At 43.2% G+C, this 25,462-nt stretch overlaps 1 protein-coding gene across 1 annotated transcript in view; it reads right to left on the reverse strand.

Moving 5' to 3' along the window:
- Window positions 1–3,268: 3,268 nt before the first annotated feature.
- The window catches only part of Myh13 (myosin, heavy chain 13, skeletal muscle), a 53,176-nt gene continuing 30,982 nt past the window's right edge, over window positions 3,269–25,462 (reverse strand). The window contains exons 28-39 of the mRNA XM_013013159.1: window positions 24,147–24,343; window positions 23,371–23,554; window positions 22,442–22,607; window positions 21,686–21,810; window positions 20,367–20,675; window positions 20,067–20,270; window positions 15,523–15,648; window positions 15,051–15,221; window positions 5,836–5,940; window positions 5,612–5,707; window positions 3,751–3,885; window positions 3,269–3,283 (exon numbers count right to left, since the gene is read on the reverse strand). Coding sequence (XP_012868613.1) covers window positions 3,269–3,283; window positions 3,751–3,885; window positions 5,612–5,707; window positions 5,836–5,940; window positions 15,051–15,221; window positions 15,523–15,648; window positions 20,067–20,270; window positions 20,367–20,675; window positions 21,686–21,810; window positions 22,442–22,607; window positions 23,371–23,554; window positions 24,147–24,343 — 1,833 coding nt within the window. The remainder of the gene's footprint in view (window positions 3,284–3,750; window positions 3,886–5,611; window positions 5,708–5,835; window positions 5,941–15,050; window positions 15,222–15,522; window positions 15,649–20,066; window positions 20,271–20,366; window positions 20,676–21,685; window positions 21,811–22,441; window positions 22,608–23,370; window positions 23,555–24,146; window positions 24,344–25,462) is intronic.

Raw genomic sequence — 25,462 nt, forward strand, 5'->3', positions numbered from 1 at the left:
ACTCGTACATATACTAGATATTGCAAATAAGGGAAACCATGGGACCTATGTTTCTTTGGGCCTGGCTTACTTCACTTAATATAATTTTTTCCATTCTCATTGATTCATTTAATCATCAGGCTAATGATGTAGTATACAATACTGTGATGATATTACAGGGTATGATACTACACCACATATGATACAAGGAAGGACTCAGGAATGTTTTCTTCTCTTTTAATTCAGAGACTGGGGGGCCAAGAACTACTTGGGAAAAGTGAAGAGATACTAAGGGGTGAGTTTTTCTTAAGATCTCCATGTGAATTGAAGAATATTTGAGGAGATGGAATGGGGATAATCTGGTTCTTTGGGAGTATCATGAAGGAGTGAGCCCATATTGGTCCTTTTATGAACCCTAGCATAGTCCTCATGACAGAGCAAACCCTTGAGAGACCCCAGACTGAAGTCCAGCTAGATTGCTGTCTTGTCTTTCACTCAGCCCTGGGGGCCATGCCTCAACCCTCCCCTTCATTATAAAAGATTATTGCTGTGTGGTAGGCTGTAGACCAAAGGAACTTCCTTCATGTTCTCATTTACTTCTCAGCTCCACCCCCTTCCCCATATAAAGTAATTTGCTATGCTTTATTTAACCTGTGAGGAAATGGAGGGTTAAGTCATAAAGTGATTGGTCCCTGGGTAGTGAGAGGAAGCAAGGGCAGGTTGGGGATGCTGGTAGAGAGGGACTCAGGGCTCTTAAAGCCACAGTGCAGGGGCTGGGAAGGTGGCTCAGTGGTAGAGTGCTTGCCTTGCATGCATGAGGCTCTGGGTTCGATTCCTCAGCACCACATAAGCAAAAAGAAAAAAGCCAAAAGTGGCGTTGTGGCTCAAGCGGTAGAGCATTAGCCTTGAGCTGCAGAGCTGAGGGACAGCGCCCAAGCCCAGAGTTCAGGCCCCACAACTGGACCCCCCCGCCAAAAAAGCCACAGTGCATCCTCAGGCAGAGAAACAGCCAAACACTGAGGTTCTGTATTGTGTGGGGAGGTGAAACACCGCAGGCTCATCTCCTCCATGAATTACCAGGCAGATCATGAACTCCAGAACCTGGAGGCATTGTATCTTCCTGGTCTCCTGACAGGCTTCCAGGATACTGGGATTGTAAAGCGAAAAACGAGTGCACAAATAGCATCATTTGAAATTGTTCCGTGTTTTCAAAAAGAAAATAATATAATTGCTCTTATTGGGTGCACCATGGAATTCGCAGGAGCGTGGATTAGAGTGGGAAACAGCAAGAATGTGGCTTTTCCCTTTTGGCCTTCTTGTCTATGAGACTGAAATTCAGAATTTTCTCTGTATCATCATCAAAGTCTCTCCTTAAGTTCTCTCAGACAAAAAACAGTCATTTCTAATGGCCTTTCAACAAGGATCATGAGACTATTGATAGTGGCGATGATGATGATGAAGATGGTGGTGGTGAGGATGTGGTCATGATGGTGATGAAGATTGTGATGGCCGTGATGGTGATGCTGATGCTGGTGGTGGTTATGGTAACTGTAATAATAATGATGGTGGTGGTGGTAATGATGGTGATGATAATGAAAATCATAGACTTGATGATGATGGTAATGGCGATAAAGAATGGTGATGATGATGATAGTGGTGGTCATGTTAGGGGCAGGTAATATCAGGATGGTTTTCTGCTACTACTACAGCTCTAATCCTCCTCAACTACCAACTTATGGGGTCAAAGGCATTTGGGGGTGGGTTGGTGATGAGATGAAAAGGAGAATCTAGAAAGCCTGAAAGAGGGCTGATGATGATGGACGTTAGGTGGTTTGGGCGTTAGTGGTCTTATTCCAGTGTCTGGCATGTAGTAAGCCAGTTCTTACTACTAGGTTGTGGAAACTATGAATTTTAAAAACAGTTTCATCAAGATGGTATGCACACACTATTTAATTGATCCAAAGCCTCTGTCTGCCTAGGGTGAGTGAGCATGAGTGTACCCGCTAATTGCTCAGATGTTCTTTAAAAAACTGTGTGTGAGCATGACAGAGTTGTGTAACACAGCTCTCCAGAGGGATGCATGGAGTCTGGGATGTCGGAGGCCTATTTACTCTGCCCTGCATAATTAAAGTCAGAGCGCTTCATCTATCTGGATCTCAGTGTCCCTCTCTCTAACTTTAGGGAGAAAATGGGGAACTGAATTTGCAAAAGTTATGGAAAATGGGGCATCATTATGCAAAAGGATCCTTCTTTCCTCTTTGAACTTCCCAGCATGTAATCCTTTTTTCAGTTTTACTGAAGTATTATTGACAAACAGGTGATATACATGTGTAAGGTCTACCACGTGATTGGTGTATGTGTGTGTTTATACTGGGAATTGAACCCAGAGCTCCAGAGCTTCATGTATACAGTGCCTCATAACCACCATGCTGAACATCAGGTCTCCAGTGACTACCTTGCATAACTGAAACTCCATACCCTTGGCCAACTTCTCTCCATTTCCCTCAACTCCTAGCCACTGGCAACCATCATTTTTATCCTTGCTTCTGTGAGACCTATTTTAGATTCCACGAATAAACCGTACAAAATGTCTACTTCTGCATCTGTTTTATTTTACTTAGCATGATGTTTGTAAATCCCTGTTGCCTTAAACAGCAGAATTTATTTTATTTGTTTTTTAAAGTTAAACTTCTATGCCAGTGCTTGAACTCAGGGCCAAGATGCTGTCCTTTAGCTTTTGGGCTTATGGTTAGTGCTCTACTCCTTGAGCAACTTTTGGCATTTTTGGTGGTTAATTGGAGATAAGAATCTCACAGACTTTCCTGCCCTGGCTGACTTCAAACCATGATCCTCAGATCTCCTCAACCTCCTTTGAGTAGCTAAGATTACAGGCATGAGCTACCAGCACCCAGCTATTTTTATTTTTTATTGTATTTGTTGTGCTCAAAACCAGGGCCTGTTGCAAGCCCAGTATAAGTTCTACCACTGAACTCTATCTCAGCTCAGTGATTATTTTCACAGTGTTAATGGAAATGTGATTTACCCGGCCATGAGTTGGATTTCACCTCTTTTACTTGGGGCATGGAGACTCCCATTTCACATGCCTTACTTCCTAAACATTTACCACACTGCAAGTAAGACTTTAAGAAGCAAGTCCATGAAACATGAGCAGATCATGATCACAAACACAGCAGAGCCAGGAATCTGAGTATGGAGGAGGCTTTATTTCTCACACATTTCCCCACTATTCTCCTGGTGGTGTCCGGTAGCAACCAGCCTCAGGAGAGTCTCATTCTTCCATCTTCTGTGGGGAGAAAAAAAAATTGTACACAGGAAATGAGTCAAACTTGATGGGAGGCTGAAGATTACTTTGAAGTGGAGCAGATGGAAAGTTTGGAGCTTCAGGAAAGTGACATTAAAGAATGGCTTTGTTTCTCTTTGCATATTGTGAAAAGATGAACCGGTGAAGTTACTGAAAATAGAACAGGTCCTCTTAAAGGCAGGGGCTTCCTGAGCGGTGTGCCTTTCCTCCTGCACCTCATTGCTTGTTCTTGTGAGAATCTGGGACACGGGAATCTGTGTGTGTGTGTGACAGACAGACAGACAGAGAGAGAGAGAGAGAGAGAGAGAGAGAGAGAGAGAGAAAGAGAGAGAGAGAGAGAGAGAGAGAGAGATCCAGTAGCAGGAATAAAGAGATCAAACTCTTCCTGGGTAGTTCCTAGGCTCCCCTGGATCTCTGGGGGAAAGCCACCTCGAGGTATTCACTCTTACCTGGCCCCCTACATCACGGCTCTTGGCCCTCAGCTTGTTGACTTGGGACTCAGCAATGTCTGCCCTCTCCTCAGCCTCCTCCAGCTCATGCTGGACCCTCCGGCACCTGGACAGCTGTGTGTTGGCTTGCTCTTCCTGTGTAGAAGATGGGGGGGGGGTATGAAGCTGTGGAGCTTCTCAGTAGAGTTCTGGGAGGTTGGAGGACCAGGAAAATATGGACTCTAGATTCTCTGCCAGCAAGTAGGGAAGATGGGTGGAGTTCTCCGGAGTGTGAGGACAGGCAGCTCATGTAGATGGCCTGGGGTCACCTGGCAGGTGCTGCTGCCTCTCCAAGGACCACTCACCCTCCCTGGAGCCCTCTTCCATATGACTCCTAGAGCTCTTTGGAGGATATTCAAGTCCAGAGCTCTCCCAAGGCACCTGACATATCAAACACCAGTGAATGGCTCAGGTGCTCCTTGTCCAATGTCTCTGCCCATTACTTGTGTGGAACCAAGTCACTGTATGGGCCTATTTAAAGCTCATCTAATGTTTCCTTTTTTTTTTGTCAGTCGTGGAGCTTGAACTCTGGGCATCTAATGATTCTTGGGTGGCCTGCTGCCTTCCCTCATCCCCTTGCCCAGCCAATCCTGGACTAAGCCAGCATGCATAGTCCCTTCCTCCACTTAACCAGCTCAAATGTGCTTGCTGGAGGTTAGGATGGAAGTGACCAGACTCTTGGGCAGGGGCAGTCAAGAGTACTGGGAGGAGCCAAGTGCTAGTCATTTGTCTGGGGCAGGGCCTCCTAAATTTTTGTTGCTCAGAGTACTAGTCCTGAGATTCTCCCAAGGCCAGCTGAGTGCAGAAAGTGCTACTTTCTAGCATGCTTCTTCCACCTTGGAGAGCTAATTGAGAAATTCTTGAATTAAAGCAACCAATTTAACTTTATGTAATTCAATTTTCCCTTCCCCTCCTCCCTCTCTCCCTCCCTCCCTCCCTCCCTCCCTCCTTCCCTCCCTTCCTCCCTCCCTCCTTTCCTTCCTTCTTTCCTTCCTTCCTTCCTTCTTTTCCTCCTTCCTTCCCTCCCTCCTTCCCTCCTTCCTTCCCTCCCTCCTTCCCTCCAGCCTTCCCTCTCTTCCTGCCTTCCTTCTTTATTCCTTTCTTTCTTTTTGAGAATGTAACCTAGGCTAGTCTTCTGCCTCTGAGTGCTTCTGAGTACTGGGATTTTGGGCTTGTCCCAACCCACCCAGCACAATTTCTTTCCAATAAAGGAAAAAGCCACTCCTTCTCTCAACCCCAGCTTTCTGCTATCCATAACCCTCAGACCTAGAGCCCCAAGAGAAGACACTTTGTAAACCACCCTAAAAGGTGAAAAGGAAGAGTAGGATACTGGCTTTAGCTTATTCCTTTTTTTCTCTTGTTGATTTCACAGATATAAGGGGGGGTAAGAGGCAAGGGGAGGGGGTTAGGAGGAAAGGAAGGGCTTCTGGAGGCTGGAGGTGATGGGGACCAGGGAGAACAGAGGGTGGAGGGATGGTGTGCAGGCTAGGAGGCAGGAGCCTCGTGGATAGGCTTGGGTGGTTCGAGGCCCATAGGGTGGTCTAAGCTGCTCTGGGGTGGGTAGAGTGAGTGGGGATGGGGGTAGGATAGACTGAGGTGGACAGATTGAAAAGGGATGGAGGCGTGTGGGAATGTGAGGCAAGATAAGAGGGCACAGAGGTGGGAGAGCTGGCAGGGACTGAGGGCAGGTATCTGTGTTTACACCTACAAAGGCAAATTAAGGATGAGGCTTCCTGGCTGGTCCTCACCCAATACCCATTTCACCTCTGCCCCATAGGATACCCAGGTGGGTGAGAGTGTCCTGGCGACCTGTTATACTCACCGCTTCCTCTGCCTGCCTTTTATAAGACTTCACTTTGGCCTGCAACTTGTCCACTAGATCCTGGAGCCGGAGGATATTCTTACGGTCCTCCTCAGCCTATAAACAGAGCCTCTGTGTCAGGGGGACCCTCCAAATCCCCCAGCCCTACCCACCCTCCACTAGTCCATGGCTGCTATCCATGAGATTTGGAGCCCATGCATTCACTGCAGTTGAGAGACATGTACCTGGTAACTCATTTCCTTGACTTTTCGTTCATATTTGTGGGCCCCCTTCAGAGCTTCAGCTCCTCTCTTCTGTTCAGCATCCAGCTCATTCTCCAACTCCCGCACCTGAGTAAAGCAGAGAGAAGACAGAAGTCAAGTCACATCTCCAAGCCTTCATTCATGATCATGGTCACCCACTGTGGTCCCAATGGCCACAACCCATGGTGGGGAGACACCTGCCCCTCTCCCCAGGGAGTCCCAGTGGTTACAGCGAAGGTGATGCTGGCCTTAGACAGTTAGGATAGGTTCACTGTGAACACTGTTCTTAAAAAGAGTCCCACCTTCTTCATGGATCAGGAAACTCTCCTAGCAGGCCTTATAACACTCTTTCCCCTGTGATTGTTGTCTTGATCTCTGGAAAGGTTGTAGAGCTCAGAGAACTGGGTGTGTGTGACTGGATGACATGTTTCCAGGAAGAAGGCGGCAGAGGGCTCCCAGCCAACCCAGGAAACAAAGAACCCTTGATAGGAGTAGGGGATCCAGAGGACAGATGTGTCTAAGCCCCTTTTAATGGCATAGAAACTGGGAATAATGGAAAATAAGCACTACTTTTTGGAGAAGTTCTAACTTTCCTACAGTTTCTTTTGATAATCACATGTCTATGATCTTGTTTTTAATCCTGCCCCCAAAAAACCCCAAAACTCTTTTTGTATTTATAGGAACCCTGAGCCTGGTGACTAAAACTAATGTCTGGGAACTTTCCTGCTGGGAAATTATTCCTCTCCTCTCCTCCTTCTTCTCTTCCACCCCCTTTCCACCCACTCTTGTCTTTGCTCCCCCCAGGACAACAGAAACATTCTAATCACCTCCTCTTCCTCTAAATGCCAAATGCTCATGATTGAAATAAACTATCAGAGGGAAATGAAGAAACCACTAGCAAAGTAACAGAACAAATAGGAAATATGTATGCTTCCAGATGAAGAAAAAAAGCAGGACTTCTGGTGTTGGGGGAATCCATCTTTTCTGGTATTTGGATTTGAAAGAAGAAAACACAAGCTTCTTCCTTTCTTCCAGGATGGAGGGGGAAATACATCAGAATGGCAGGCCTTAGGTGGAGATCAGAAAAGCTAAGGAGGGATGAGACCTGAAAAGGGCAGCCATGGAAAAGTGAAAGATTTTATGCAGGATGGGCCTTTGCTTTTCAAAACAAAGCTTGCTTCTAGAAGCAAATCACATGGAAACATTTAGTTTTGATGATAACTAGTATTTTCACCACTTACGTGTGTAGACAGGAATATCCATGGAACACAGAAAGTGAACCTTAAAAAGTCAAGATTAAAAAGTCACTTTAGGGACCAGAGAAAGATGGTGGAGATGTAGCTGGGTTACATGTGAGCTCTGTCCAAGAAACCAATTTTCCCAGTTCAGGGAATAACTCACTATGGGAAAATCACACCAAGTGAGCCGTAATAGTATTGAGATTCTGCCTAGCAAGGAAAAACTCAGTCAGTTTGCACCAGAAGACAGATTTGAGCACAAGTGGCTGTCACAGCTGCCACCAGCTGCTGTGACTGGCCAGACAAAGCTGGAACAAATGCTCCAGAGACTGAGGGCCGCATCTCTTCACCCACCTCCAGCGTGGACAGGAATTCCACATCCTGCTGACCACCAGTGCAGATCAGGAGGGGCCAAAAAGCCAAGGGAAATGGTGAGTATCCCCACTCCTACTCACAGAACAGCTCAGGGAAGGCAGCCCTACACTCTCTGCCACCAGAGAAGAACGCCGTATTTGATACTGGCATAGACTCCACCATAACAGCTAGCAGAGAACTGGGAACACAAAAGCAGCAGGGGGTACCGTTTCTGTCCAGGGCAAGGATTTGGATCTGTGAGAGTCGGCTCTGCCCAGGGGAAGGCTGCCCCATCCAGGAGGAGTGAACTCCTCACAGGGCCAGGGTAGAACAACCTTCACTACCTGGTGAGCCCAGACAGGCAGCCATGACCCACTGCAAGCAACAAAGGAATTCCACCTATACCTCAGCCAAACCAGCACGTTAGCCGGCTGCAGGAATCTTATAGCAATTCATTAAAAATAATAAATAAAAACTGGACAGGCTAAAAAAACAAGAGAGGATCCAGGATAATCACCCAAAGGGAGCTCCCCACTTTGGGAAAGACCGCTGACATGCACAAGCTAAGTCCCAGCAGCTCCAGACACCTCTTCCCAGCAGCTCAAAGAAAAAAAACAAAAGCAGATCCTGCTTTTTAGTCTGGGAAGAAGGTCAAAAATCCCTAAGCCTGTGAAGCAGAACTTTTTTCTGTGCACCCAAACAAGCTGCTTTGAGAAACCAACCAAGCAACAGGGAAAACCGATCACTAAAAGCAAATTTAAGATGCCATCAAGGAACTGGAAAGTGGACTTAGGGGAGACATAAGAGCCCCCAAATAAATAGAAGATACCTTTTTTCTCTTTCCTTTTCCCCTAATTATAATTTTTTAAATTTTTCTTCATTTTTTAATCCAGGTGTGGATTTTGTCTTAAAACTGTGCTCAGTGTTGGTATTGGGCCTACTTACATATCCAATAGGGGAGAGATAGAGTGTATTACCTATTTGCATTGTGTACCTCCAAAGTTTGCACAATCACAGGGCTCTGAGTTGGTGCTTATCTGGTGAGTGACTAGATATACTTTGAACTCCCCAAAAGGAGAGATATAGGGAAAACATCTATCTTTGGGTGAGAACCTCCAAAGTCTGTGCAACTGAAGGGCTTTGGGTCAGACTTGCCATAAAATTGTGTTCTGGTGGTGAAATGGAAATATTTTCAATTCCAAAAAGGAGAAATAGAATGAAAATACCCATTTTGAGTGTGAACCTCCAATTCCTTTCTAACTACAGGGCTCTGGGTGGGGGCTTGTATTAGAATTGTGATTTAATGTATTACCTGGTATACTCTCACTCCCCCAAAAGGTAAGATACTATGAAAACTCCAATTGTTGATTGTAACCCCAAAAGTCTGTGTTATTACAGTGCTCTGGGTAAGTGCTAGTCTTAGACATGTGTTCTGGTGTGTAATAGGATATAATCACACTCCCAAAAAGGTGAGACAGAGTGAAAATACACATCGCTGACTGTAAACTCCCAGTCTGTGCAACTACAGGGTTCTGGGTAGGTGCTTGTCTTAGAATTGTATTCTGGTGTGTAATTGATATACACTCACTCCCAAAAAAGGAGAGATCGAGTGAAAACACCCATTGCTAATTGTAAACCTCCAAAATCTGTGTAACCACAGGGCTCTGGGTTGGTACTTGTGTTTTAGTGAGGAATTGGATTTGCTTTCATTCCCAAATGGGAAGAACAAGGACAGAAAAACAAGAAAAATGGCAAGTCAAGGAATTTCAAATCCCACCCAGGACAAACAGGCAATAGAGCAGTTAATAAAAAATCCAGAGAATACCCCTCAAAATGCTTTACAAACACTACTGGTAAACATGCTGATTGAAAAAATTGAAAGTCTACATAAGGCTATGCATGAGCATGATAAGGCAAACAAAAGATTAACAGATGAATTCATGGAATCCACAACCAGAAAGCTGAATGAATTCCAACAAAAGGAACAGGAGTCCAGTGAAAGAATAGCCACTTAACTAAAGGATTTGAGAGTGAACATGGAAAACCAAATTAAGGAGGAAAAGAAATCCATACAAGATCTAAAACAAAGCTTCAACAAAGAAATTGAAGCCATTAAAACTGAGCAATTATAAGGAAAGGAAGTAAAAAAAAACACAAAGTAGAAAGCCTGGAGAGTAGGCTAGACCATGCAGAAGACTTTATCTCTGGGATAGAAGACAGCTTAGATATTATAGAGAAAGAACAGACAAGTATTCAAAACAAATCCAAAAAATATGATAGATCTATTCAGCATATAGAAGATACCACCAGAAGGCCTAATTTAAGGCTAATGGGTACAGAAGAGGGCCTAGAAACAGAAGCCAAAGGTTTAGGACATTTATTTAACAGAATCATAACAGAGAACTTCCTAAACATGCAAAAAGATAGGCCCATTTAGATACAAGAATCTTTTGGAATCCCAAATAGACCAGAACAGAACAGGACATCCCACCACCACATTGTAATCCACACAGGATCAATAGAAACCAAAGAAAGGATTCTTAAAGCTTCCAGGGAGAAAAGATCAATCATTTATAAAGGAAAACCAATCAGGAGAACCACAGATTTCTCAGCAGAGACAAGAAAGCAAGAAGAGCCTGGAATGAAGTATGCCACACCCTAAAGACAAACAATTATCAACCAAGAATAGTGTACCCAGCTAAACTCTCCTTCATAAATGAGGGAAAAATAAAAATCTTCCACAATAACAACAAAAAAACCTTAAACAATATATCTCCACCAAACCAGCACTACAAAAGATACTTAAAGATGTCCTACACATAGAGAACCAACTAAAACATGTTGAAGGCGGAGAAACAGCCCCCAAGCAAAGAATCAGATAAACTTAGACAGAACCCCTAATATAGTCACAGCCTCTAAGAAGGTGGGTAACATGACAGGAATTACCAAACACCTCTCAATCCTAACTCTCAATATTAATGGACTTAAATCTCCAATCAAATGACATAGAATCTCTAGTTGGATCAAAAACAGGATCTGTCTGTCTGCTGTCTTCAAGAGACGCACCTTTTCTACAAAAACAAACATATTCTTGAAGTGAAAGGCTGGAATAAAATCTACCAAGCAAACGACCCTCACAAACAGGCTGGAGTAGTAATAGTAATATCAGATAAAATAGACTTCAATTTAAAATTAGTGAGAAGAGATAAAGAAGGACACTACACACTAATGAAAGGATCTCTCCTATAGGAGGATATAACAGTTCTAAATATCTATTCATCAAGTACAAGAGCACCCAAATTTACCCAAGAAACACTACTTTCCCTAAAATCACACATAGATCCAAAGATGTTGATTTTTGGTGACTTTAACACACTGCTTTCCCTGCTGGATAGATCAAGTTGGCAAAAACTCAACAGAAAACAGCAGATCTAAACAAGTGCATAGACCAACTAGACTTAACAGCTCTCTATAGACTATTTCACCCATCAGCAACAGAATATACATTCTTCCCAGCAGCACATGGAACATTCTCCAAAATATACCACATTTTAGGTCACAAAGCAAATCTGTCCAAAGACAGAAACATTGAAGTTATTCCCTGCATTCTCTCAGACCACAAGGGAATAAAATTAGAATTCCACTCCAAAAGTCACCAAAGAAAATCCTATAACACATGAAGGCTGAACAACACACTGTTGAACCACCAGTGGGTCATGGAAGAGATTAGAAAGGAAACTTAAATGTTTATGATAGTTAACAAAAATGAACTTACTAATTACTGGCTCCTCTGGGACACAGCAAAGGCAGTACTCAGAGGCAAGTTTATAGCTCTGAGTTCCTACATCAACAAATTGGAGAGATCTGAAACCAACAAGTTAACGAGACACCTGAAATTCCTTGAAAAAGAGCAATAAGCCAAACCCCAATCCAGTAGACAGAAACAAATAATTAAAATTAAATCAGAATTAAATGAATTAGAATCCAAAAACCCCCATAGAATCAACAAAACAAAGAGTTGGTGCTTCAAAAAAAACCATAGAAGGAATTAACAAAAGAAAGAGTTGATTCTTCAAAAAAAATTAACAAAATTGACAGACCCTTAGCAAATCTTACCAGAAAAAGAAGAGAACAAACTCATAGATGAGAATGGAAACACCACCACAGAAACAACCAAGATTCAGAACATTATAAGGGAATATTCCTCATTCTGGTTTGAGACTCTGGATGAAATGGAAGAATTTCTAGCAAATATTGATATGTCCAAACTAAACCAGATGAGCTAAACCAACTTAACAGCATTGAAATAGAAACAGCAATAAGACCAACTTAACAGCATTGAAATAGAAACAGCAATAAGAGACCTCCCATCCAAGAAAATCCCAGGATCAGATGGGCTCACTGCTAAATTCTACAAGGCCTTCAAAGCAGAACTCACACCAATACTCCTCCAATTCTTCAATGAAATTGAAAGTGAAAGTTAACTACCAAACTCCTTCTATGAAGCCATCCTAACCTCATCCAAAAACCAGACAGAGACTCATCAAAGAAAGAGAACTATAGACCCATTTCTTTGATGAACATCGATGTAAAACTTCTCAACAAAAATCTGGCCAATAGACTTCAACAACTCATCAAAAAAATCATATGCCATGATAAACAGATTCATTTCAAGAATCTGGAGAAGCTAGGAATCTAGAGAACATTTCTCAATACAATAAAGACCACGTATAACAAACCTACAGCCAGAATAATACTTGATGGCAACAAAGCTAAAGACATTTCCTCTAAACTCAGGAACAATGTCCACTCTTTCCACTCCTCTTCAATATAGTATTAGAATGTCTAGCCAGAGCAATAAGACAAGCTGCAAACATAAAGAGGATTCAAATAGGGAAAGATGAAGTAAAACTCTCCCTCTTTGCAGATGATATGATCTTGTACTTAAAGCACTCCACTCCCAAGTTACTTGAGCTGATTTGAACCTTTGGCAAAGTAGCAGGGTATAAAATTAACCCCCCCCCCCAATCAATGGCTTTCCTGTATGCCAACAATGAAAAGAACGCACCTGAAATCAGGAAAGCAACTCCTTTTGTAATAGCCCCATAAAAAATAAAATACCTAGGAATTAACTAAAGAGGTGAAGGACCTTTATGATGAAAAAGTTAAAAACTTGGAAAAGAAAATTAAAGCAGAACTAATGAAGTGGAAAAACTTCCCATGCTCCTGGGTAGGGAGGATTAACATTGTGAAAATGTCAATACTGCCAAAGGCTATCTACAAATTCAGTGCAATACCTATCAATATTACAACCTCATTCTTCAATGAAATAGAAGAAGCAATCCAAAAATTCATATGGAACAATAAAAGACACTGAAGAGCAAAAATAATCTTTAGCAGAAAGGACAGTGATGGAGGAATAACATTACCAGACTTCAAACTCTACTATAAGGCCATAATAATAAAAACAGCTTGGTACTGGCACAAGAACAGACCCAAAAATCAATGGAGTAAAACCAAAGACCCCAAAATGAACCCGCAGTTCTATAGCCACCTAATCTTTGATAAGGGTGCCAAAAAATAATATAGAAGAAAGACAGCCTCTTCAGTAAGTGGTACTGGCAAAATTGGTTAAACACCTGTAGAAAACTAAAGCTATATCCTTAACTATCACCCTGCACCAGAATCAACTCTAAATGGATCAAAGACCTTGAAGTCAAAGCAGACACCCTGAAAACATTACAGGAAGAATAGGAGAAAATCTAGGCTCCTTGGCAGAGGCCAAATTTTCTTAATAAAGACCCAGAAACACAACAAATCAAAGAAAGGTTGGACAAATGGGATTGCATGAAATTTCAGAGCTTCTGCATGGCAAAGGACATAGCTAGCAAGATCAATAGAAAGCCCAAGCCATACAATCAACAAGGATCTCATATCTAAAATATACCTGGAACTCAAAAAATTAAATCCTCCAATAACAAATCCTCAAAGAAATAACTGCCTGATTAATAAGCTGGCTAAAGACTTAAAGAGAGACTTCTCTGAAGAGGAAATAAGAATGGCCAATAGACACATGAAGAAATGCTCAACTTCTCTGGCCATAAAAGAAATGCAAATCAAGACAACATTGAGATTTCACATCACCCCAGTTAGAATGGCTATATTCAAGAACTCTACTAACACCAGATGCTGGAGGGGATGTGGACAGAAGGGAACCTTCTGCATTGTTGGTGGGAGTGTAAACTTGTTCAACCACTTTGGAAAGCAGTATGGAGGTTCCTCAAAAGACTCCACATAGAGCTCCCCTATGACCCAGGAATCCCACTTTTGGGCAGTTAACCAAATGAAAACAAACAAGGCCATACTTATGCTACCAGCACAACTATATTTATCGTAGCATTATTCACCATAGCTAAGATATGGAACCAACCAAGATGAGGGCAGTACTATTAAGGGCAGTAGATGAGTGGATCAGGAAAATGTGTTTATATATATATATATATATAGATAGATAGATAGATAGATAGATAGATAGATAGATAGATAGATAGATGGAATTCTATGCTTCCATCATAAAGAATGACACTGCCTCATTTGTTAGGAAATGGAAAGACTTGGAAAAAAATCATATTAAGTGAAGTAAGCCAGTCCAAAAGAAATTTAGGTCCCATGGTTTCCCTTATTTGCAATAATTAGTATACATTTAGAATAATCTTATCAGATGAGCTGAAAAGCTCAAAAGCGATGTACATGTGTCCATATAAGATGATGCTAAGTGAAATGAACCCCAAGATATGGACACAAGAGGTCTGCCTTTATTGTTATTGTTTAAAATGTACTATGTGATTTCTTTTTTTGGTTGTTTCCTTTGTATGTTCTTCCCCCTATGGCATATCCCCTGTTGTCACTGTACTTGATTTTGGTACCCTGCATCTTGTATATACATTTGTCTAATCTGGGGAGGGGAAGGGGAATAACTAAATGCTGAAACAGCGACACAGGATGACCCATTGCAACAATGATACCCACAGGAAACATACTTTACAACTTCGGGTGCAGGGATGGGGTGGGGTGGGCAGGAGTGTGGGAGGTGGGGGAGGAGATAGTGGGACAACAACAAGGAAAGGAAGGGGTAACAATGACTGACACGTAATGTACTCATTGCCTTACTCATGTAACTAACCCCTCTGTACAACATCTTAACAGTAAAATAAAATTAAAAAAGAAGAAACTTCTTTTTTTTTAAGTCACTAAAGGACTGGGATTATGGCTTAGCAGTAGAGTATTTGCCTAGCATGCTTGAGGCCCTGGGTTCCACATCAATAAAAAAGTCATTCAATAAATACTAAAAACGATAAAATAAAATATTAAGAAAAAGTCACTTCAAGTATTAGCATATCAAGATGGATTTGTGGGTGGTGGGGCGTAGTGACAGGTGGAAAAGAGATAGGTGGACATTTGGCCCCCAGTGATTTTGGCAAGTGATCTAAAGCTACTTTTGCATGGACTTGATCAGCAGCCACTCTCCACCCCTCCCTACATTTCTAGATGTGACTCTGCCTGAGGGGGCCCTTGGAGAGCCAGAACCTTCTCAAACTATCCTACCCTGGCCTCCAGTTTCTGGATCTGCTTCTTGCCACCCTTCAGTGCTAGCTGCTCAGCCTCATCCAGACGGTGCTGCAGGTCCTTCACTGTCTGTTCCAGGTTCTTCTTCATCCTCTCCAGGTGGGCGCTGGTGTCCTGTTCCTTCTTCAGCTCTTCAGCCATCATGGCAGCCTAGTTAGGGTCACAGGATAATCGGTGGAGCCTCTGTTCACACCCACCCATGGCAAAGGGAAGATGCGGGTAAGGTTGGTTGTGTGCACCATACTGAGCCTCACACTGCCTCCACCTCCCCCACCGTAGGTCAGCCACCACATCCCACTTTGCTTTACAATGACTCCCTTCTCTCATGGCATCCCTCCAGGATGCCACTGTAAGCTCTCAAGGGATCTTTCCCCCTCTTTCTGGGCCCTAGTCCAAAAGCCATTTCTGATCTGCAGTCACCATCTCTGCAAAATAAGAAGAGGGCGCTTACATCGGTGATGGCCTTCTTGGCCTTCTCCTCTGCGTTCCTGGACTCCTGGATGGAGTTCTCCACCTCGGCCTGACACTGAGCCAAGTCAGCCTCCAGTTTTTTCTTGGTATTTATCAAGCTTGTATTCTACAAGAAAAATTAGATATCGGGGTAAAGGTTCCATTTGGGCAATCCAAACAACAGGAAGACAGCAAGTGGAGTGGGGAATTAGGTAAATCATAATCAAGTTCCTTTTCTTATTTCTCCCAAGGGTGATCACATTAGACACTATGTCATTTTTTTTTTTTTTTGGGTCAGGTCGTGGGGCCTGTACTCTGGGCCTGGGCGCTGTCCCTCAGCTCTTCAGCTCAAGGCTAGCGCTCTGCCACTTGAGCTACAGCGGCCACTTCCGGCTTTTTTTCTTTTTGCTTATGTGGTGCTGAGGAATCAGGGCCTCAGGCATGCAAGACAAGCACTTTACCACTGAGCCACCTCCCAGCCCACCACTGTGTCATTTTTGACTGAACACCAAGTCCTGAAGCAGAAAAACTGAAGCCAGGCATTTGGTGATTCATGCCTGAAATACGAGCTCTTTGGGAGACAGAGATATGGAGGATCCAGGTTTATGGACACCCCAGAAAAAAAATAAAAGTTCACAAGGCTTCCATCTCAACCAACAGCTGGGGGTGGTGGTATGCACCTGTCATTCCAATTACATGAGAGGTGGAAATCAGGAGTTTCTCAGCCAGCCTAAACTAGAAGGCTTGTGAAACCTTATCTCAACAGTTAGTATATCAACTACTTTGAGAAGTGTGAATACAAAGATTGAGGTTCAGGCAGGCTCAGGTAAAAATGCAAGACCCTTATCTCAAAAATAACCAGAGCTGAAAGAGGCTAGAGGCAAGCATTAAGTGGAAGAAGACCTTCCCAGCAAGTGTAAGGTCCTAAGTTCAAATCTCAGTATCACAAATAAATAATTGAACAAATGATAAATCTCAAATATGAGTATAGTTAGGTTATTCAGCAAAACAGTATTGGAACACAGAAGTGACTGATAGAAATAACTATGTAACACAAAAAATAATTTTAACAATCAAAATAAACTATACCTAGGACAAACTGGACAACATTTGCAATGTATATCATGGGGAAAATTCTCTTTCATATACATAAGATAAATCAATGAGAAAAAAGGTAAGAAGTATAAATAGGTTAAACACATCATATACATATACATATACATAAGATAAATCAATGAGAAAAAAGGTAAGAAGTATAAATAGGTTAAACACATCAGAAAACAAATACAAATGGGCTGGTTGCTGGTGACTCATGTCTGTAATCCTAGCTACTCAGGAGGCTGAGATCTGAGGAGCATCAAAGCCAGCCCAGGCAAGAGAGTTTGTGAAAACATGCTTATTAATAATTAATTAATCACCAAAAATCTGGAAACAGAACTGTGGTTCAAAGTAGTAGAGAACTAGCCTTAAGCACAAAAGCTGAAGGACAGTACCTAAGCCCTGAGTTCAAGCTCCAGGACAGGCACATAAAAAGAAATACAAATGGACAAAATAATGATGAGAATCCAATTCCTTAGTAACAATGATAAAAAAACCGATGAAGTGTATTCAACATAAAGTTGACAATAATAATAATAATGATAATAATAGTGACAATAATAAATCAGTCTTCACACAGTTTCCCAATGAGAAAAAATAAGGATGGCCTTGTTAAATAGTAATTTACAATATAATTACATACATCTTCACTGTTTCTACCTGAAATTTTACATCTAGAAAAGTGCTTCTAGAGATAGTAAGACAATAGTAATCATATCAGATATTTGTGAAGATATTTATTATGACTCTTTTTGTAATATAATTTTTTATTGGGAACAATCTAATCCACTCACAAAGCCCTGATTAAAGCTCTTTATATATAACTAGACATTTTGCTTTTTGGCCATTAGTATTACATCATAGAAGATCATTTAAAGAGATAGAAATATGTTCGCCAGATACTGTTAAATGACACTAGTAGCTTGCAAAAGGTTGATTATATATATATATATATCATATATATTTTACTTGTAAAAGGTTGATATATGTGTATCAAAATGTTGATATATATATTTATATAATATTAGGGGAAGGGAGGAAAAAGGGTTGAGATTGATTAGAATGTGTTGTAAACATGTGGAAATGCAACAATAAAATCTCCCCCTCTATGATGTAAGTGAATAAAAATATAATTCTAACAATCTAAGAAGAGGGACCCTTAAATAGTAACAATATAGTTTTGCTTATTTCCTCCTCCTCTTCCTCCTCCTCCTCCTCCTTTTCCTCCTCCTCCCCCTCGTCTTAATTTTTCTTCAATAAGCAACTTTTAGCTGGTTTCAGGGCCTCATACCCATAGCCCTAGTTACTCAGGAAGCTGAGATTGTGAGGATCAAGTTTCTGGGTCAGCCTAGGCAGAGAAACCCATGAGACTCTTTACCTTCATGAATGAAGTTGGGAATGTCAGGTTCATGCTTGTCAATGAGTTATGATAGGAAACAAAATCTAGGTTAATTGTGGTCTAGGTATGTAAGAAAGGAAGTGAGGCACTATCTCAAAAACAGCCAGTGCAAAAAAAAAGTTGTGTGGCATCATGGCTTAGTATTGGTAGAGTGTCTGCTCCAGCAAGCACAAGGCCCTGAGTTCAAACTCCAGTACTTCCAAAAAACAAATACATAAAAAAATAAAACCCAACTTTCATAAAAGCAATACAAATAATTATTTTGAAAGAAAATCCTAAGATTCTAACATTTCATTTTAGATGGCCCAGGCTGAGCATCCTAGTGTGAATGCCTGAAATCTGAAAATCTTCTCAAATCTCTAAGTTTCTGAATATCAACTTCGACCACAAGTAGAAATGGTCACAGCTGACCTCATGTGGCTGTTCTCAGTGACAATGCCAGCATAGAATTAGGGATGTAGCTCAAGGCCTTGAGTTGATCCCTAGCACCACAAGGGAACAAAATCTACCACCACCAACAAAAAAAGCTGGGCACAATGTTGCATGCCTGAATTCTCAGCACTGAAGTCTGAGGCAGAAGGATCACAGGTTCAAGGCCAGCCTGAGCCACATAGCAAGACCCTGTCTCAAAAAAAATAAAAATGCACCAGGAAACAGATAATTGAAAGGAATGGGATGGGGTTAAGGGAGAGGGATAGGCAAATCACAGAAGAAGGGGGAGGAGAGATGCAGTCAAAATTAAATGCATTTCCTACAAAATTAAGAAAAGTGAGGGGACCGGTGGGTTGAATGGGACAGGTGAAATTGTTAAAAGGGGTAAAACTGATCAAGACACATTGTATCCATAAACTGTTTTGTTGAATGGCAACTCCTTAAAGATAATAAACAACTTAAAGATAATAAAAATATATTTAAAAAATTCCCCAAACCAAAATCCCAAACAACAACAACAAAAAAACCCTTCAGGTAAAAAATATTATATAACATTCATTTTAGGTTCTGACTATCACATTTATACAAAGCAAATGAATTTCACGTTTGGCTTTGGATCTCATCCCTAATAGATCTCATTTTGTATATGTAAATATTCCTAAATCAAAAATCTAACCTGAACTCTGAAACATGTCTGGTCCCAAGTATTCCTTTCCTTCCTTCCCACTTGTAAGTATTTGGGATAAGGAATTCTTAACATGTACACCTTCTGTGAAGCAGCCTTTAGTGCTTTAAGCTACAACTAATTTTTTCTCATCCTGATTCTCCCAAAACGTGTGTGTGTGTGTGTGTGTGTGTGTGTGTGTGTGCAGTTCTGGGCCTTGAACAAATGGTCCAGGCTCTATCTCTTAGTTTTTTCTTTGCTCAAGGCTAGCACTCTATCACTTGAGCCACACTCCCAGATATTTTTTTTTTTGGATAGTTTTTGGAGATAAAGAGTCTCACAGGCTTTCCTGCCAGGTCTGGTTTCAAACTATGATCCTCATATCTCATCCTCTTGAGTAACTAGGATTATAGGCATCAGCTACCAGCACCCAGCTTCATATATGATTTTTAAAAAAAATTTTTTTGGTACGGTTGAGGGGCCTGAACTCTGGGCCTGGGCGCTGTCCCTCAGCTCTTCAGCTCAAGGCTAGCGCTCTACCACTTGAGCCACAGCGCCACTTCTGGCTTTTTTCTTTTTTGCTTATGTGGTGCTGAGGAATCGAACTCAGGGCCTGTGCATGCAAGGCAATCGCTCTACCACTGAGCCATCTTCCCAGCCCCCCCATATATGTTTTTTTTTTTAAATCTGCTTCTTTAGGATAACAGGAAACTTAAAAAAAAAAAAAGGATCTGTCAAGAGTCTGAGTTTTCCTGGCAAGGGGTTGGTCTTGACTGCTAGAATGGAGGAATGGAAAACTCTCTGACAACTCCCTACCTAGGCTCTCGCTACCCCTGGGGTGGGACCTGAGAGGAAGGATAGAGGAAGGGGGTGTTCCTTGGACATGAGGAAGACAGGAAAAGGGGGGGCTCTCCCTGCCTCAGGCAGATGAAAGCCAAAGGAGAGTGAGCACCTGGGAGTGTAGCAGCTGGACTCTGTCACTGGCGTCCAGCAGCTCCTGCTCTGATAGCTTGCGGGTCCGCTCTGTCTGCTCCAGGGCCACCTTCATCTCTTCCAGCTCCTCCTGGAGGAGGCCGTTCCTGCGCTCCACAATGGCCAGCTGCTCCTTGAGGTCCTCATTGCTCCTTAGGGCATCATCCAGGTGCAGCTGGGAATCCTTTCGGGTCGGGGGTGGGGGAAAACCAGAAGTGAAGCTAGAGCTGCTGGGTGGGCTGGGGGACCCTGGGTTCCACGGGAGGCGGCTGGGGCTCACCTTGAGCTGGCCCTGGATGGTGCGCAGGTGTTTCTGGGTCTCAGCCACCTGGCGGTTGGAATGGCCCAGCTGGATCTCCATCTCATTGAGATCGCCCTCCATCTTCTTCTTCAGCCGCAGGGCATCATTCCGGCTGCGGATCTCGGCATCCAGCACGCTCTGCATGGCCTCTGTGGCTCGTTGGCTGTTTCTTTTCAGCTGCTCGATTTCCTCATCCTTCTCAGTGACCTTGCGGTCCAGCTCGGACTTCACCTGGTTTAGCTCTAGCTGGATGCGCAGGATCTTGCTCTCCTCGTGTTCCAAGGAACCCTGATTAGAGCAAAGGAGCTATTGGGAGTACTGTGAATAATTCGATCCCAATACAAATAGCATAAGAATAACCCATTATACAGATGGAGAGAATGATCCTCAGAGATTTGAGCATTTGACCTGTTCCCGAAAGTCCCAAACAGTGATGAAACTGCAACACATTGTGTCTGTTAATAACAAGGAATCCATCTTGAGTTGGGAATTGGCAAAAAGTTTAGGATCCAGGATGCTGGTGGCTCACACCTGTAATTCTAGCTACTCAGAAGGCTGAGACCTGAGGATCAAAGTTTGACCCCAGCCCACACATGAAAGTCTATGAAACTCTTATCTCCCATTAGTCACCAAAAACCCAGAAACAGAGGTGTGGCTCAAGTGGCAGAGCACCAGCCTTGAGCAGAAAACACTGAAGAGACAGTGCTCAGGCCCTGAGTTTAAGTCCCTGTACCTGTGCATGCACACACACACACACACACACATGCACGCACGCATGCACACACACACACACACACACACACACACACCACAGTTTGCGGAGGATGTGATGTGTCACCCAGCAGTGTTTTTGACAGAACATCTGTTCCCTTGTTATTCTGCACCAGTTTAAATTTCCTGAGACATGTTTCAACCAATGGTCTTGCGTGGCCATGGATGACACTAGGTCTATTTTGCTTCTGCAGTATTCTTGACAGCACAAAGTGCTCTGTTCTAGGTGATTCTGTGCTACAACAGCCACTGACGGCTAGGGAACCATTTTCAGGATTGATGATTTCAGGAGCCATTTCACGTGATTGCTGTTTTGCTTTCAGAGAGGAAGCTACTGAGGATGCATGTATTCTCAAGAGGCGATGTGTGTGAGCGGACACCAGAGCAGAGCCTTTTCAGATCCCAGAGGTAATCATCTTCCCCTTGGAGGAAGTGTCTGCCTCCAGGCAGGAAGGAACTCCCCCCAGGGATGGACAAGCACACCCTCTTTCAGCTTCCAAATTCTGAATCCCAGACATGACACTTGCCTCCACTTCTTCTAAGGCAGCCTGGAGATCAGACTTTTCCTGCTCCATTTGCTTCTTGGTCTTTTCCACTTCTTGAAGGTTCTTGACAGTTTCTGCAATGTGCTCCGTTAAGTCAGAAATCTCTTCTGCAAAGAACGGGTTTGATTTAGGATCTCTGTCAACGGGCTCTGGTTTCACAGCAGAGGTATTTGCCAGGCGATGTAGGGGCTGGTGGTTCACTGATGACATTTATATAGGGGAGAATGTGGGGAAGTGGTTTCTTGGAGGTGTCAGCAGACACAGCTGTGTCACTCCACCTGAACTACGCAGAGAAAGTAGCAACAGGGAGACAACACAATTACCCTAAGACCTCAAAAGGGTCACAGAGAGGAACCAGAAAAAAAAATGTATGGAATCATCATCACCTAGAATGCATGGGGGCTTTAGAGAGGTCTTGTCTGGTTTTCTAATTTTCTGCAGCCTAAGGAATTTATTGACAAACACAAGGTTGCAAAGACATTTAGAGACAGACTCCCTGAAAGGTCTTGTTCTCTAACAACTGTTGTTAGAGGAGCAGACTCCTGCTCCTCAAAAATGAGAAAGCTGCCACCTTACATGAAGAGGAGTTGGGCCTTGGAGCAAATTGGTAGATGCAAGGCATGATGGGTGAGGGTTTTGAAAGGCAGTGGGAGGGAGGAGATGGTTGACTGGGGAAGGGGCTGGAAGGAGGAGAGGAAGAAACAGACTTTGCACACTGGTGGTGCTGACAGTGCTCACCTTGCAGATTTTTGTTCTCCCGCCTCAGCGTCTCTACCTGATCTACCACCTCTTCATAGGCATTCCTCATCTTGAAGATCTCGGTACTGAGAGACCTGGATTCTTTCTGAGCAGCTTCCAGCTCAGCTTGACTTTCATCCAGCTTTTGCTTCCACTCTGCAAGGACCTGAGACATGACAAAGAGACATGTAAGAAGGAGAAAGCCCTGCGGTGAGGGTGGGGGGTGGAAAGTGGGATGGGGTATGGGGAGGAGGGTGGGGCTGGATAGAGACCACTCAGACAAGAGCTGGAAGCCATACCAAAGTGTAGCTCTTTCCTTCTTATGGACCAGAGAAAGAGGTTGGCTTCCAACTGGTGGCCCTACAATGTTCATCCAGGTTCTTTAAGATACAAGTTGGGAATCCCTGATCTGAGATGACTGGGGACTAGAAATGTTTCAGATCTGTGATCCCTCACCCTGCCCTCCTCCTGGTTAGATTTTTGAACTTTTGTGTAGGCATAAAATACTTGGAGATGGGCTCACTCATGTTTCAGATACATCTTCTACACCTAGCCTGAAGGTAATGTCATACAGTTTTGGCATGCCCGTGTTTTGATTTGCCACATGGTGCATGAGGTCGGGTGTGGAATTTTCCACTTGATACATCATGCCTCTCCAGTATTCAGATTTGGGATTTATTTTTCTGGATTAGAGACACTTGACTTATATTCCATGCTCACTGTAATTAGAATTAGCTTTGACTAATGAGAAGACTCCCTTTGGAGGAGGGTCTGTCATGAGAGTAAAGAGAGACTCAGGATCTTTCCAACTGGAGGTTGAGGCTGCATCTGCAGGGCCTCTCATGCACCCAGCAATGAGAGACTCTCCCTTGGACCACCCCTCCATGAAGCCATGCAGGGGGATGAGGTGAGGGAAGGGAGGACAGGACCTTGTCGAAGTTTCTCTGCTTCTTGTCCAGAGTGGCGCAGGCAGTGTGGGCCCGCTCCAAGTCCAGCATCAAATCATCCACTTCCCCCTGGAGCCTCTGCTTGGTTTTCTCCAAGGAAGCACACTTAGAATTGGCCGTCTCTGTGTTTTCTTCTGCCTCCTGGAGCCTCTGGGCCAGTTTCTTCCTAAGAGAACCAGATGTTGTTTGCGTCTTGGCAAGAGTGGGATTATTTTGGAAAATGACTGTTAGGGTAAAATAGAAAGGAACAGTCTGGGAAGGAATCAGCAGGCGCTGGTGTGTTGAGAGGAGAGGATCCTAGCACAGCCATGTGCTATACAATAACATGTTACAGGCAACATACCCCATGGTGGGCCCACAAAATTACAGTGGTGCTGGAAAGTACTTGAAGAAGCCACATAGATTGATTGAGGTATGTGCACATACACTCTAGAACGTTCCCACAATGGCAACATCTCCTAAAGATGTGCTTCTCAGAACATACCCCATGCATGGTTAAGTGACATGACTGTATTGCTTGAATAATCTCAAAATGGTTGGTGGCAAGGAAGGGATCTCCAAGGAGTCCTCAAGACAGCCAGGTGGATAGGTCATTTCACAGGGAGGGAGACCCCTCCAAGAGGTGATAAGATGCCACTGGATGCTTAAGGAACTAAGAAGGAGGGAAGAGAGATTCTGGCCAGGCAGGAGCAAGCACTTCCCTGTCTCTTAGCTTCTGTCATAAAGCCACCGTGCCTGTTGTAACCCTGGAATCATACTTGGCCTCCTCCAGCTCCTCCGTGCGCTGGATGGCGTCCGTTTCATATTTGGTTCTCCACTGGGCAACCTCACTGTTGGCCTTGGACAGCGCCCTCTGCAGCTCGGCTTTGCCTTCCTGCTCCTCCTCATACTGCTCCCGAAGGAGGTCACAGTCATGGCGGGAGGATTGCAGGGCGTGGGCCAGGGCGTTCTTAGCCTGGAGAATTGCAGCGGTGACAAATCGTAAAATGATGAGACCCTTTTTCAAGTTAAGGTGATTTTTTTTTAAAGTTTACACTTGAAGCATTCCCATGAAGTATAAATGTGGCCATGTTTGCTTATCACTTACTTAAAATTTTTAGGTTCTCTCCTTCATTAGAATGTATTTAAATATATTAAAATTATATATCTAAATCTCTTTATTAAAAAAACAACACAATTCATGACACCATGTTGGAGAGAATACCATGAACATTTGCTAACAGCCAAACAGTAGGTAGCCATAAAAGTAAACACACTGAGAATAAAGCAATGTAATCTCTGTCTGGTTGGTTACCCACTGTGACTCTGGGCCTGTGGTCTATCCTCTGCTGATATCATAGTTAGGTAAATAAATAATGCTAAAGAGCCGTTGTTCAAATGGAGACCTCTTTCACGAATATAATTAGAATTATGGAAATGGAATTAAAAAGGCACTGACTGTCTTGCTTCTTGGTCTGGAATGATAAAGGATTGTAGCTATGAGAAACATAGAGCATATTTTGGTGTCATGAATGAGCTGTCCTCATACTAGGATGGAGCTGTGCTGTTCCAGGGCTCAGCCTCCTCTTCCTAAGCAAGAGAGGACCCCTCCAGAGCACCCCTGTCTTTCATTCCTCTCTGGACAGTGTAAAAGTTCAGTTCTAGCTATAGTGGTCACAAAGCACCCTCTGATGCCACCATCAAGGAAAAGAGTTCTTTTTCCCCAGTGTAGTCAGGTATACATCTTCATCCTTGAAAAAACAAACACATGTAAGGCTGGGAATAGTAGTATATGCCTGTAATCTAGTTACACAGTAGACATAGGTATGAGGGTGTGGGCCAAGGCCAGCCTGGGGGGGAAAATGCAGGATCCTATCTGAAAAATGGCTAAAGCAAAAAGCATTGGAGGTATGTCTCAAGTGATAGGGCATCTGCCTAGCAAGCACAAAGCCCCAAGTTCAAGCCTCAGTACTACCAAAACAGAGGAGACCACCTCAATACTTGTTCAAGCACTGGTTCTTACCTACTTTCCCTGATTCCAGTTCTATCAAAATGCCTTACTATAGAAGAGAAAGATGGACAGTGAACATGAACC

Source organism: Dipodomys ordii, unplaced genomic scaffold (genome assembly GCF_000151885.1).
Source record: "Dipodomys ordii isolate 6190 unplaced genomic scaffold, Dord_2.0 Scaffold19, whole genome shotgun sequence".
Taxonomy (NCBI): domain Eukaryota; kingdom Metazoa; phylum Chordata; class Mammalia; order Rodentia; family Heteromyidae; genus Dipodomys; species Dipodomys ordii.